The following is a 14764-nucleotide window of genomic DNA, read 5'->3' on the forward strand; positions in this document are numbered from 1 at the left end:
TAATGTCGGGAGAGCTAAAAAGAAACGCTAAAGATAGAGAGAGGTGGAGAAATCTAGTCCTTGCCCTATGTGCCTACGGGCATAACAAGGACTAGGTAGGTAGGTAGGTATGAGGCCTCAAAGTTGGCATCTAGGAAGTAGAAGAAAAAAAAAGAATATAAGGCCATAATAAAAATATTCCTAGATTCTCATCCCCGCCCGCCCCAAATTTAAACCCCCGCCTCGAGTCTTTTTATTTCTGTTTTTCTTCGTCTTAATTCTGATCGGGAGCGGTATTCATCTACCATTCTACTTTCGTTTTAAATACCGCGAATGTCAACATGATTTTGACAGCTGAAAACATTGTAATACATGCATATATATTTTAAACAAGGGTCATTGGTTGAAAAAGATTGGTGATGATGTAAAGTAAGAGTTAATGGAACCTTTACTATGACTTTTATTCTGGTTTTATAGATAAAATTACACCGACTGACTAGGTCAATAAAAATTCTGCAAAATCAGACATTTTCTTTCCTGTCATGAAGTAAATATTTATTAATATTATAATGTTAAAGCGTAGTCAATACATGAGAACAGTTTCAATTATATTGAACCACACTTATGAAGAACCTGTTTAGAGAATGGCATCAAATTTTGAAATAAAACATATATTTTTTTCAGTTTTTCAATATCTGTATTGCCAATGTAAGAGATTGAAGAATTTTCAGTCAAAATGACAGTCACTGGAAATTCTTCAGTCGCATAAGATTTCAACTGAGAAATTAACACGGAAAAGAACTATTGATTAGGAAAAAAATTCAACAGAAGTTCATGTGCTAAATAAAATTGATCTGCAAAGCCACAAAATTTTATTTCATCCACAATAAAATTAAGCTTTTTCCAAGGCAACTAATAACTAAGATATGAATTTTATAATAGCATCTTTTTTTCTTTTTTTCTCAGGTAAGAAGGATGCGGGTGACAAGTTTGATCGCGCCCAGTGGAAGGCTATGCAGCAGACCATGAGCGACACCACCAAGTTTGTAGACATGTTGCACAATGTATCATGGGAAGACGGTCTGTCTGAGGATGTGCGAAGGGGTAATAAGAAATTCTTTTATATGTTTTTATGTACATCATTATATAGAAATACTGAAAAGTTGCAGAAATCCATTGCTGAACTTAGTAATCTCCGTGAAAATGCAGGACGGGAGAAATCCTGCTGGAAAAAATAAAAGAGTGGACAGCATTTTTCAATCTGTTGCATGATTTGAAGAAATATGATTTCTTGTGAATAGGACAAAAGAAAAGATTATGTTCTTAAGAGTTGTCTTGCCCTCCCCCTAAAAATGTGATGTTGATGTACTGTATTGATTTCAGCTGTGGAGAGTTACCTTGCCGTCTCCAGAGAGGGTCAGCTTGGTATCACAGGGGAGGGAACTCTTCTGGACAATGCACAGGGTGAGGAAAATAATGAAGTCATTTGTCTTTTCAACTTATATTTACTACATATATTAATAATAATGTAGACTGCTTTTTACTGCACGTAAAATATCGAAGTTCTTTAGAAGTACAATTTTTACAAACAATTTTTTTGACATAGAAAAGACCATACACTATACAGTTTTGTATTTGAAATTAATGTATTGTTCAAAGTAGTTTTGGTCAGATTGACTACCAGATATTTTCAATTTAATTGATGAGCGACATATCACAGGTAATTGAAATCTTAAGCTGGAGGATTATAATAGTAAAAGATTTATCTCCCTTTAGACACAACATTTGCTGCCAAAAAGAGAACTCCATCACCAGATGGCACCAAGGGAATCACCATCGCCAGTGCCAAATATAGCAGTGAAGACTGCGCAACCCTGGTACAGTACACCATCGCTATTGTCGAGTACACTCGTCTGTGTGGCCCACTCAAAGTGTCACTCGAGAAACTCCATGAGCTGGAACGAGAGATTGAGGAAAATGAACGTCTTCAGAAGGAAAGCCAAGAAGAGGTATGAATCTCCTTCAATGTTATACAAGTGTATATACTCACAATGTTACGCACTTCCCTTTATATATTCAAAATAATTGTGTTCTCCAATGAATAATATAATAGTATTTTCCAATGAATAATATTAATTGATTATAATTTTTAAAAATTAATGTAATTAAAAGAAACTAATGATTTTTTTTAATCAGTTTTAAAATCTAAGTTATATTTTTACTTTCTGACTTAATGTCATAATAATTAAAGTTTGAAAATTTTTGCATATTTCATAATTATTTGAAAATTAATGACAACCAAGTTTCTCTGCGTCAAAAGCACTAATTTATAAGAATACACAGCCAAATGTAATACATTTACAGTATTTCTCCGAAAGATGCGAATGTTTTGTTAAAAAGTGTACTTATAAGGTATAGTGGGTCTTCACTCCATGGTTTTGTAAACCAAACAAGAGGCCCAGGGGCCACATCGCTCACCTGAGAAGCTTTGACCATTCCGTTCTTTACCAGATTTCCCACTTGCTATACATATTGTGACAACATCCTACACCACTGATCATAATTTAGACAATTTGAAATCTACACTACCATAGGATGCTTTGATTTCCCTTTGTAAAACTTTGATTCCCCATTGTGGCCCTGACCAACCACCGGGGGTAATCAGATTTTAACAATTTAGAATCTACACTACCCCAGGATGCTTCCACTTAAGTTTCAGCTTTTCTGGCCCAGTGGTTCTTGAGTAGAAGATTTTCAAAGACTTTTCCCATATATTTCTATGTTAGACTTTGATTCCCCATTGTGGCCCTGCCCTACCCCGGGGGTCATGATTTTAACAATTTAGAATCTACACTACCCTAGGATGCTTCCACATAAGTTTCAGCTTTTCTGGACAGTGGTTCTTGAGAAGATTTTTCCTATATATTTCTATGTAAAACTTTGATTCCCCATTGTGGCCCCGACCAACCCCCGGGGGTCATGATTTTAACAATTTAGAATCTACACTGTCCCAGGATGCTTCCACATAAGTTTTAGCTTTTCTGGCCCAGTGGTTCTTGAGTAGAAGATTTTCAAAGATTTTTCCCATGTATATCTATGTACAACTTTGATTCCCCATTGTGGCCCCACCCAACCCCCAGGGATCACGATTTTTAATAGCTGCAGAACTGTAGCTCTCCGAAAAAAAAATATTGATAGACCGGAGAGCTACAGTGCCACCCATTGAAAAAACTGTATATTTATTGCGCACAAAAAAATGCGCTCGGTTCTTGATAAATTCTTCCAAATTCTTACCTCAACTGCAAAAAAGGGAAGATTCCAAAAAATTCCTCTCTCCTTTATCAATTACTCTCGTAGTTGACATCTGAACGAAGCATATTCGACCGAATTATCTTTGAAACCAAAATGGCAGTATAAATAAAAGAAATGTTCGATGACTACAATATCAGGATCAGGAGGACTATTAACAACAATTATGAGGAATGTTTGGTTTTGGAAACAGCGAAAGAATGTGTTAGGAACATAAGGTTAGTAATATTTTAAGATTGCAGTTTTAAAAACATGGGAAAATAAATCGAAAACCGAGCGCATTTTTTTGTGCGCAATAAATATACAGTTTTTTCAATGGGTGGCACTGTAGCTCTCCGGTCTATCAATATATTTTTTTCGGAGAGCTACAGATCTGCAGCTAGATTTTTAACAACTTAGAATCTACACTACCCTAGGATGCTTCCACATAAGTTTCAGCTTTTCTGGCCCAGTGGTTCTTGAGAAGAAGATTTTCAACGATTTTTCCCATATTTCTATGTAAAACTTTGATTCCCCATTGTGGCCCTGACCAACCCCTGGGGGTCATGTTTTGAACAATTTAGAATCTACACTACCCCAGAATGCTTCAATATAAGTTTCAGCTTTTCTGGCCCAGTGGTTCTTGAGAAGATTTTCAAAGATTTTTCCTATATATTTCTATGTAAAACTTTGATTCCCCATTGTGGCCCCGCCCAACCCACAGGGGTCATAATTTTAACAATTTAGAATCTACACTACCCCAGGATGTTTTCACATAAGTTTCAGCTTTTCTGACCCAGTGGTTCTTGAGAAGAAGATTTTTTAATGACCCCACTCTATTTTTGTCTTTTCCTGATTATCTCCCCTAAGAAAGGGACTTGGCCCTTCTTTTTAACAATTTAAATTCCCCTTCACCCAAGGATGCTTTGTACCAAGTTTGGTCAAAATTGGCCCAGTGGTTCTTAAGAAGAAATCGAAAATGTGAAAAGTTTACAGACGGACAGAGAGACGGACAGACAGCTGGACAGCTAGACGGACGACGGACAAAACGTGATCAGAAAAGCTCACTTAAGCCTTCGGCTTAGGTGAGCTAACAAGAGGCCCATGGGCCTTATAGGTCACCTGAGCATCATGCAACAACTTACAACGATTGACTTTTGGTCATGTTTTAAACTAGGTGTCATATGGCATTCACAATTTTGAAAGAGGCACCATTGCTAATCATAACTAAACACTTAGCATTGTTATCTTGGTTACTTAATACCCATAGACAGAGTAGGGGAACAAAAACTGCATTTCGACTAGTCAGTAATATTCAGCAATAATCAGTATAGTGTCACTACCACACATGAACCCCTGACCCTTGGTCCACACATTTCACAATTTTGGAAAAGGCACCCTTGCTTATCAAAAATATTTGATTAATACAAAGAAGATTTCAAACAATTAATTCAATTTCATTATATAAGTAGAGCCCCCCTCTATGACCCAGGGGCGTTGAAATTCACAATTCAGGAAGAATGGCCCTTGCTCATCATAGCTATATAGGTAGTTCACCTACTTAATACCCAAGAGTAGAGAAAAAGATTTTCAAACAATTTCTGCATTTTCTCTATATAACCAATAGAGCCCCGCCCTAACACCAAAACCCCTGACCCTGGGGTCATACAATTCACAATCGTATTCTTCCACATCATAACTATGTACTTAGTTTATTTAATACCCAGGAAAAGAAAGAACATTTTTAAAGAAATAATCTATTTTCACTATATAATCAATAGAGCCCTGCCCTAACACCAGAACCCCTGATACTGGGGCCTTAAAAATCCACAATTTTGGAAGAGGCATTCTTGCTCATCATAACCATATACTTAGTTAGTTTATTTAATACTCAAGAGCAGAGAAGAAGATTTTCAAAGAATTAATGTATTTTCACTATATAATCAATAGAGCCCCGCCCTAACACCAGAACCCCTGACCCTGGGGCCAAAAAATTCACAATTTTGGAAGAGGCATTCTTGCTCATCATAACTATATACTTAGTTAATTCATTGAATACCCAGCAGCAGAGCAGAAGATTTTCAAACAATTTCTGCATTTTTTCTATATAATCAATAGAGCCCCACCCTAACACCAGAACCCCTGACCATGGGGCCATAAAATTCACAATTTTGGAAGAAGCATTCTTGCTCATCATAACTATATACTTAGTTAATTCGTTGAATACCCAGGAGCACAGAAGAAGATTTTCAAACAAGTTCTGCATTTTCTCTATATAATCCATAGAGCCCAGCCCTAACACCAGAACCCCTGACCCTGGGGCCATAAAATTCACAATTTTGGAAGAGGCATTTTTGCTCATCTTAACTATATACTTAGTTAGTTTGTTGAATACCCAGCAGCAGAGAAGAAGATTTTCAAACAATTTCTGCATTTTCTCTATATAATCAATAGAGCCCCGCCCTAACACTAGAACCCCTGACCCTGGGGCCATAAAATTCACAATTTTGCAAAAGGCATTCTTCCTTATTATAAATATGTACTTGGTTAGTTAATTTAATATACAGGAGCAGAGAAGAAGATTTTTTAAGAAATATTCCATTTTCACTATATAATCAATAGAGCCCCGCCCTAGCACTAGAACTCCTGACCCTGGGGCCATAAAATTCACAATTTTGTAAAAGGCATTCTTCTTCATCATGTTCATCATAAATATGTACTTGGTTAGTTTATTTAATATACAGGAGCAGAGAAGAAGATTTTTTAAGAAATAATCCATTTTCACTATATAATCGATAGAGCCCCGCCCTAGCACTAGAACCCCTGACCCTGGGGCCATAAAATTCACAATCTTGCAAAAGGCATTCTTCCTCATCATAACTATGTACTTAGTTAGTTTATATAATACCCAGGAGCAGAGAAGAAGATTTTTAAAGAAATAATGCATTTTCATTATAAAATCAATAGAGTCCCACCCCAGCACTAGAACCCCTGACCCTGGGGCCATGAATTTCACAAATTTTGGTAGAGGACTCAATGTTCATTACATTCATGCTAACAGTTTGACTGCTTGATGTCCAGGAGTAAAGAAGAAGATTTTTAAAGATTGCACTAATTTTAGTGGTTTTGGCCCCACCCCTCAGGCCCCAGGGGGGCAGGGACCATGAAATTCACAATTTTTGTTCCCCTTTACCCATACATGATTTATGTAATATTTGGTGGAAATTGGTTGAGTGGTTGCAGAGAAGAAGCTGAAAATGTTCAAATGTTAACACACGACAAACGATGACGGACAAAAACAGATAGCAATAGGTCACCTGAGTTTACTCAGGTGACCTAAAAATGTATATTATTATTATTTAAGGATCATCTTTCAAAAAGTTGGAGCAAAGACCCATATTGAAAAATTTTGTTAAAGTATGAGAAAATGATTGTTTTTGTTCTTTTTAGTGTGTGAATGCTTTTTACAGGCAAATATTTTCAGTCTTGATGAGTTTTTTGAAAATTGTAGAGATTTTAAATTATGTATACTTAAATATTAGATGAAATATCAAATAAAATTTGGATATAATGGAGATTAAATTTTCACTTCATATCTGTCGCACAACAGGCACTTTGTCCACCTTACCCCCCCCCCCCATCTTCTTAACAATATCTGTATAGTTTTGTTTATATTCGAATGTTTTGGTCCGACTAGCCTAAAAAAATTATAAATTTCATACTACAAAAAAATATCATATGAAGTAAAACAAGACCATATGCAGTGACACATTATATATAACTATATGAATATACCTTGATTTGAAAAACATTCTGAAAGTTTGGTTTTGTTTCAGCAATTAAGTTTCATCTTGATTTTGTTTCGTCAGGTTTCGTTTTGTTTCAATAGATTTCATTTCTTTTCAGTTCATTTCTTTTCATTTCTATTTCGTTTCACACTTTACAGGTATCCTAATTTAAAAACATAACTCTATATTGAGTGTAAGTATTTAAACAAGAGGCCCAGTGGCCTTATAGGTAACCTGAGTATAATGTAACAACTTTCCAACAATTGAATTGCTTTGTGTTTTAAACCAAAGGCCATGAAATTCACAATTTTGAAAGAGGCACCATTGCATATATCATACCTATACACTTAGCTTGCTTACTTTAGTTACTTTATATGTATAGGTAGATCAGAGTAACAAAGAGAAAATGCATTTCCACTTTATAACCAGTTGTTAATCTCACCCCACAGGAACCACTGACCCTGGGGGCACATATTTCAAAATTCTGGAAATTTTATCCAAAAATTTCATTTCATCATAAACATGATAATCGGTTGATCAACAAGAGGCCCAAGGGCCTTGAATCGCTCTTCTGATAAATTGTACAACCTATCACTTCTATTTGAAGCCTCTAACCCTAAGTATTCTAAGAGCAAAGTTGCATCAACTGACAAAGTTTGATGATTCTTAGCCAATTATAACTGAAGATATTTTAATAAAGCTATAAAAAAAAAACATAAGTAGGTCACAATGACCTACTTTAAGATTGAAGTTTTCTGAGGACTCAAGATGCATTAATAGACAAAGATTGAAGATTCTAAGCCAATAAGTATGTGAGATATTCAAAAGTAAGTCACCTTGACCTACTTTTTCATCTACATTCTTGGAAAAACCAAAATGCATCAACTGACAAAGTTTGATTATTCCAAGCCAATAAGTACGGGAGATACTTAATTATAGCCATAAAATGTTAAAAGTAGGTCACTGTGACCTAATTTTAGTAGGCGATTTTCGAAAGCCCAAAATACATCAACTGACAAAGTTTGATGATTCTCAGCCAACAAGTACCTGAGATATTCAAAAGTAGGTCACATGACCTACTTTTTGGTTGACATTCTCTGAAAACCCAAGATGCATCAACTGACAAAGTTTGATGATTCTAAGCCAATAAGTACCAGAGACCCTTAAATAAAGCCATAAAATGTTAAAAGTAGGTCACCGTGACCTACTTTTTGGTCAACACTCTCCGAAAACCCAAGATGCATCGACCCACAAAGTTTGATGATTCTAAGCTTATAAATACCTAAGATACTTAACTAAAGCTATAAAATGTCAAAAGTAGGTCACCGTGACCTACTTTTTGGTCATCACTCTCCGAAAACCCAAGATGCATCAACTCACAAAGTTTGATGACTCTTAGCCAATAAATACCGAAGATACTTAAATAAAGCCATAAAATGTCAAAAGTAGGTCACTGTGACCTACATTTTAGTCAACATTTTTCAAAGTCCCAAGATGCATCTGCTGACCAAGTTTGATGATCTTAGGTCTGAAGGTAATCAAAATATGCCTTTTAAACAATATGAAAACATATGCCTGCAAAATTCAAAAAGTAGGTCACAGTGACCTACTTTTTCAAAAATATGTTTTAAGGACCCAAGATGCAGCAATTTACAAGATTTGATGATTCTAACCCTCTCAGTGTCTGCAATAATGGGATTAAATGTTTTAAAAAGGATAAGTCATAAAGTTCAAAAAGTAGGTCAAGGTGACCTACTTTTGAGTTGACATTGTTGAAGGACCCAAAATGCATCAACTAACAAAGTTTTATGATCATAGGCCTTAAAGTGTCCAAAATATGCCTTCAAATCAATTTGAAAACAAATGCCCGCAAAATTAAAAAAGTAGGTCAATGTGACCTACTTTTGACTTAACATGATGTGAAGTCTTAAGATGTATCAACTTACAAGATTTGATGATCCTAGTCCTTATAGTAAGCAAAATATAAACGTTTTTATCAATTGTAAATTTAGGTCAACTTTGAAGTGACCTTGAGACCACGCCCTTTGCCCCAGGGTCATGCCTTGAACAATTTTTAATCTTCAACATATCCTGATCCTTGTATGTAAGTTTGGTGAAAATCTGCCTGGTGGTTCTGGAGAAGAAGATTTTTTAGCAACCAGTACTTTTGGTTTTGTTTTCCTGATTATCTCCCCTTGTTTAAGGGTCCCAACCCTTATTTTAGTATAAATGGTAGCCCTTGGGCCAAGGATACTCTGTGACAAATTTGACACTGATTGGCCAAGGCGTTCTTGAGTTATGGCCCATTTTCTAAAAAGTTAACGCACACCGCACACCGCACGACGCACACCGCACAAATGGCCATAGCATTAGCTCTTTGAGCCTTTGGCTCAGAAGAGCTAATAAATACCAAAGAGCAAATTTCAAAGCATTAATTTATTGTCAGACTATGTACCCCCCCCCATCCCCACCCCAAGTATCCCATCCCTGACCCCGGGGCCCTGAAATTAAGCATTTTGGAAGAGGAACTTCTCACCATTATTAATATGTACTTAGTTCATTGGCATAATACCAAGAAGCAAAGGAAAAGATTTTCAAAGAATTCAAGCATTTTCACTATGGAAGAGGCAGCCTTATTCAACATAACTATGTACTTGGTTAGTTTATTTAATACCCAGGAGCAGAGAAGATTTTTAAAAATTAATGTATTTTTACAAAATAATTGATATAGTCCCACCCTAACCCCAGAATCCCCAACACAGGGGTCCTGAAATTCACAATTTTGGAAAAGGTGTCCTTTCTCAGGGTTCTCCACATTTGAAAATTTAACCATGGAGGAAGCTGCGCGAAGGCGAAATGTGGCTGAAAACACAAATGCGTGTTAGACTTCCTAATCTTCATTAAAGGTACTTGGACACAGATTTGAAGTTAATATTTTCTCATTTTTTCTGTATAATATCACGAATTATATATTTTAATAGCATTTCACACAAAAATTAATTAAAAATCTTATTTCATTTAAAAGTTATTAAAACTTCAAATTTTTTGGCGGGTTTGATTGACACATCCTTGCACTTACACAAATTCTAACTTTATTCTTAATCCTTGGGAAAAGTGGCAATTTTGATGTGTTTTAATGAGAAATATTAAAACTTTTATCAAGAAAAATAATTTTATTCAGAGTAGAAATGTTAGAAAGCAAAACACCTTCACAAGTATCGTCATTCCGAACTAAGAGATGCGTACAGAGTTTAGCAAATCGAGCACGCTTGTGTTATGTACACAGTTTTTGTAAACAGGGCTCGAGTTCTGTTATTGTTTATATTTAGAATTCACCGAGTGCATTCAATCGTCACAGTCTGCTTACCACAACTGCATGGACTGACAATATATTTTGTGTTTGTTCTGCTTTCGGACGTGTCTACTCTGAATTTTCTGAATTATAGTATTAATATTTTTCATTTATACAAAACGATATTGCCACTTTTCCTAAAGATTAAGAATAAAATGAAATTTGTGAGAGTGCAAGGATATGTCAATCAAACCCGCCGAAAAATTTGAAATTTCAATATCTTTTAAATGAAATAAGGTTTTTAATTAATTTTTGTGTGAAATGCTAAAAAATATATAAGTCGTAATATTATAGAGAAAATAATAACTTCAAATCTGTGTCCAAGTACCTTTAATCAATGATTGGTTTTACAATTTTTAAACTCAACCACTGCAACACAAAACAATGGAATAACTGACACTTTTTAAAGTTAAAAAAATAAAAATTAAATTGAAAAGAATTTATCCTGTATCTTACTTCACAATTGTACCAAAATTTGTCCAAAACTGTAGTTACCTTCTAAAGAAAAATTGTTGATACAGTAAGTCAGTAACCATGGCAATATTTTTCAGAAATTAATAATTATAAGAATTGTAGCTTGTATGAAATATTTTGTTTCAATACGAATAAACTGATGAATGGGTAGTATTTTTTTTAAGTTAACACACAAACGAACATTTGGACCAGTGTCCCTTTTTTCTAAACGTTTTACTTTTCTAAATACTGTATTTTTCACCAAGTTTTGTTTGCCCAAGTGCTAAAAATAGCACCACGCGACGTTTCATAACAACGGGAAGTAACTCTAAGACTAAGACGGCGATTAGAACTAAGACGGTGATTGGGAAGTAGGGCCTATGCACATTTTATCAGATAGATAAACAAGATTAAAAAAAAAGAGCATGGGAAATTGATTAAATACAGAGGAATATGAAATTTTTACAGAGTATTTTTTTCTGGCACAGAAACCGGAATCGCATGCATGACGATTATCATCTTATCATTATCACCTTTTATGAACCCGTTAACACGTTATATATCTAATAATTTAGTGAACATGTTGAAGTTTCCCAAAATTATTTACATGTGTACAAGATAATAAATTCTCAAAATATTGATTAACTGATCAGTTGATTGACTCTCCATTGATTGTCACACTTCACAGCATGGTCGCTAATTAACGAAGTGTTTGTTTAGCACAGTCCGCTTTCCTTTGAGGCATGCGAGGTGCATGGCAGTCGTAGTATAAACACAATTAACTACTCAAGTCATTAAAAAAGTAGGTGTCGAGACTGAAATACAATGAAATTAAATTATGGCGGCTGCTGATTTTAACCATGGCGCACATTTTAACCATGGCGGGCTGCCATGCATGGTAAAACTCCTTGTGGAGAACCCTGCTTTCTCATTATAACCATGTGCAAAGTTCACTGGTTTGATATCCAGGAGCAGAGTAGAGATTTTCAAAGAATTTATACAGAGATTTCTGAAAGTGACTTATAAGTGATTTATTCTTTTACTTATAAGTTGTTTTTTGGACTTACACTTCACTGATACATTTAACTTATAAGTGACTTAGTTACTCATTAGGATTTTATATGCAAATGATCGACCTATAACTGGCTATAAGTGACTTATAAGCCAGTAACCCTTATACTTTATGCAAGTATAGTCACTTATAAGTGACTATAAGTGGTCAAGCTATGAAATTCACTATAAGTCACTTTTTACAACAAGTGAAGTAAAATCTTAATTTAGAACAGAACTTCCAACCATGCAGGGGTTGCATGATATATTCAAAGCTATATTTTACACATAAACATGTATTTGCACTTTAGATGAAATAATCAAGTAAAAAAATTATGAAACAAAATCCCTTTTATATGACATTCCTTTTTATTAAATAAACCCAAGATTAATGGAGGCTTCTTCAAATTTATGAAATCTGAAAGCAACTGAGAATTGATTCAAAATTTTAAAATAGAGAGATGAAATAAGGTCTTGTTGTTGATTGAAGGCATATTAAAACAACATCCTTTCACAGACACAAACTATGCTGATCTCTGCAGAGACAAACTTTCGCCCTTATATAAGTAAAAATTCTAAGTCCACACTTATACTTGCTTATACCATACTGATCTTCACTTATAAGTGAGGTTATAAGTGAAATATTCTGATATATAAACTTATAAGTGAAGTATTAACGAAATCCGTTTCCTCACTTATACTTACTTTGACTTATAGTACACTTAGAAGTAAATTTCAAAATTTATAAGTGACTTATAAATTGCTAATAAGTGGATTATAAAACACTTATGCAGTTTTTTCTTAAGGGTAATTAAAGCATTACCCCTGGCCCTGGGGCTATGAAATTCACAATTTTGGAAGAGGCAGCCTTATTAAACATAACTATGTATTTGCTTTGTTTATTAAATACCCAGGAGCCAAGAAGAAGATTTTCAGAGAAATAATGTATTGGCCCCGCCCTTACCCTAAGAACCCCTGCACCTTGGGCAATGAAATTCAAACTGTTGGAAGAGGCAGTGTTACAATGCATTTTGAAAAATTACGCACTTTGAAAAAATTTTTGAAAGTGCGGTAGATTTGGGACCAAGTTAATACACTTTGAAAAAATAATTTTTATTTTCAAAGTGCATTAATATCGACCATATTAACGCACTTTGAAAAAAATGTGCTTGGCTTACAGTAGTCAATACTAGCAAAGAACGAGGGCACTTTTGATTGGCATTCGGCAGGAATCTGGGCATAATTGAAAAGTGAAAATTTTATCGACATGTCACATGAAATTTTAACATTTTTATTATATATCAAGTTCCTTTGCAACAGGAAAGGAAAATATTTTTCCGAAATTGAGCTTTGATTTGCTAAAAAATAACTTAAAAATTGGCCAGATTAGACATTTGGTACAAAATGGTACATTTTTAAACATGTTTTTCTAAAAAATTTTCCATCACTGGGTCTTCTCTCCATGATTTTTAAACGTTATTTGTGTCACAGTGTATTTTAATTCAAAGAAACAAATACACATTTATAAAAAATGGAGAGAGAAGACCCAGAGACCACAGGCACTTGTTTCTGTAATAAATGTTTGACCCATAGTATAATAATGACATTATCATGATTATTATACTATGGGTCAAAAATTTATTACAGAAACAAGTGCTTGTGCCAGAGACCACGAAAAATGAACTTTTACAAAAAAAATCCAAATGAGTGAATGTGGTGCTTCTTTGTCCTTTTAAAATCACCTGTATATGTGTAGCGGTGATAGCTCAGTATGTTGGGCTACCTCTTCAGTGCACTCAAAGCAAAAAGTTTTTGGTTCGAGCTTTGCATGGGGCATTTATTTTTTTTCTTCATGCAAACAACTATTTTATTTGTCAGTTTCGTTTTATGTACTGATGTATTAAAGTTTTGAATTAGATATATTTTGGTTCGTTTGGTTCTCAAGCGAAATCAATTCCAATCTTCTATTCTATAATGTACATGTACACGTATCACGCATCTACGCATTAAATATTTTAGGTGTTTATTTTTGTGAAACATTACTATGTTATAGTAATTTAACCCCTAGGAAAAACGGACATAATTAATTGTTACAATCTCACAAAGTCTTTCAAACTAAATGAAAAAAAAAACTATGGGTAAGTTAATGTGCATCATGGCAGTCTGAGTCTCTCCAGTTTGCCTCGGAGGGTAATTTTCAAGCTGGGTTGAATCGCTCTTGAGTCTTATTCTTATAAACTGGTCAATCAGTACCGATCAATCACTCATCAGGAACAAACCTACCATCAAATTTTATTTTTAACGAACTTCTTAAATAAAGGTGAAAAATGATGACAACATATAAATATGTTCATTTACAATTTTATCATACTCTTTGGCTTTGCCATTCTTTAAATATGCTTCTGAACTTCATCAGCCACTATTATTTCGTATCAGTAAATCATACAATAAAAGATAAGAAAAAAGATTAAATAGTTGACTTTTGCTATTTTTTTTCCCCTTTTTATTTGTATGAAGAAATTTTCCCAATTTCAACCAAATATCACTATTTTTCCCAATCTTGATGGCCCCGGCCCATGGAATCAAAGGGTAAAAAAATCCCTGGCCTACTTATCAAGATCTATTACTCATATAAGTTTGGTGTCTTAATCTCTTACCATTTCTGAGATACGACTCGGACTAGCTAGTACAGTTAAGAATTGAACAAAATTTCACATCACTTGAGACATTTCAACATCTTCAAAATAACGTTTTCTTATCCTTATAAGTAAAACAAAACTTACATGTTTGGAAAGAGGATAAATTAAACTTTTGATCTATGTGCATATTTTTAAGTTTATTTATTCATAAAAGT

At 34.4% G+C, this 14764-nt stretch overlaps 1 protein-coding gene across 1 annotated transcript; it reads left to right on the plus strand.

The window, feature by feature from the left end:
* Positions 1–787: 787 nt before the first annotated feature.
* Positions 788–1999, plus strand: LOC134242407 (uncharacterized). Its single transcript, XM_062724479.1, has 3 exons — positions 788–1083; positions 1363–1443; positions 1756–1999. Exons 1-3 carry the CDS (start codon positions 906–908, stop codon positions 1992–1994), a joined length of 498 nt encoding a protein of 165 aa, XP_062580463.1. The 5' UTR covers positions 788–905; the 3' UTR covers positions 1995–1999.
* The last annotated feature ends 12765 nt before the right edge of the window (positions 2000–14764 follow it).

The sequence above is a fragment of the Saccostrea cucullata genome, unplaced genomic scaffold, assembly GCF_032062105.1.
Source record: "Saccostrea cucullata isolate Sc308-1 unplaced genomic scaffold, CSIRO_AGI_Scuc_v1 ctg12349, whole genome shotgun sequence".
Classification (NCBI taxonomy): Eukaryota; Metazoa; Mollusca; class Bivalvia; order Ostreida; family Ostreidae; genus Saccostrea; species Saccostrea cuccullata.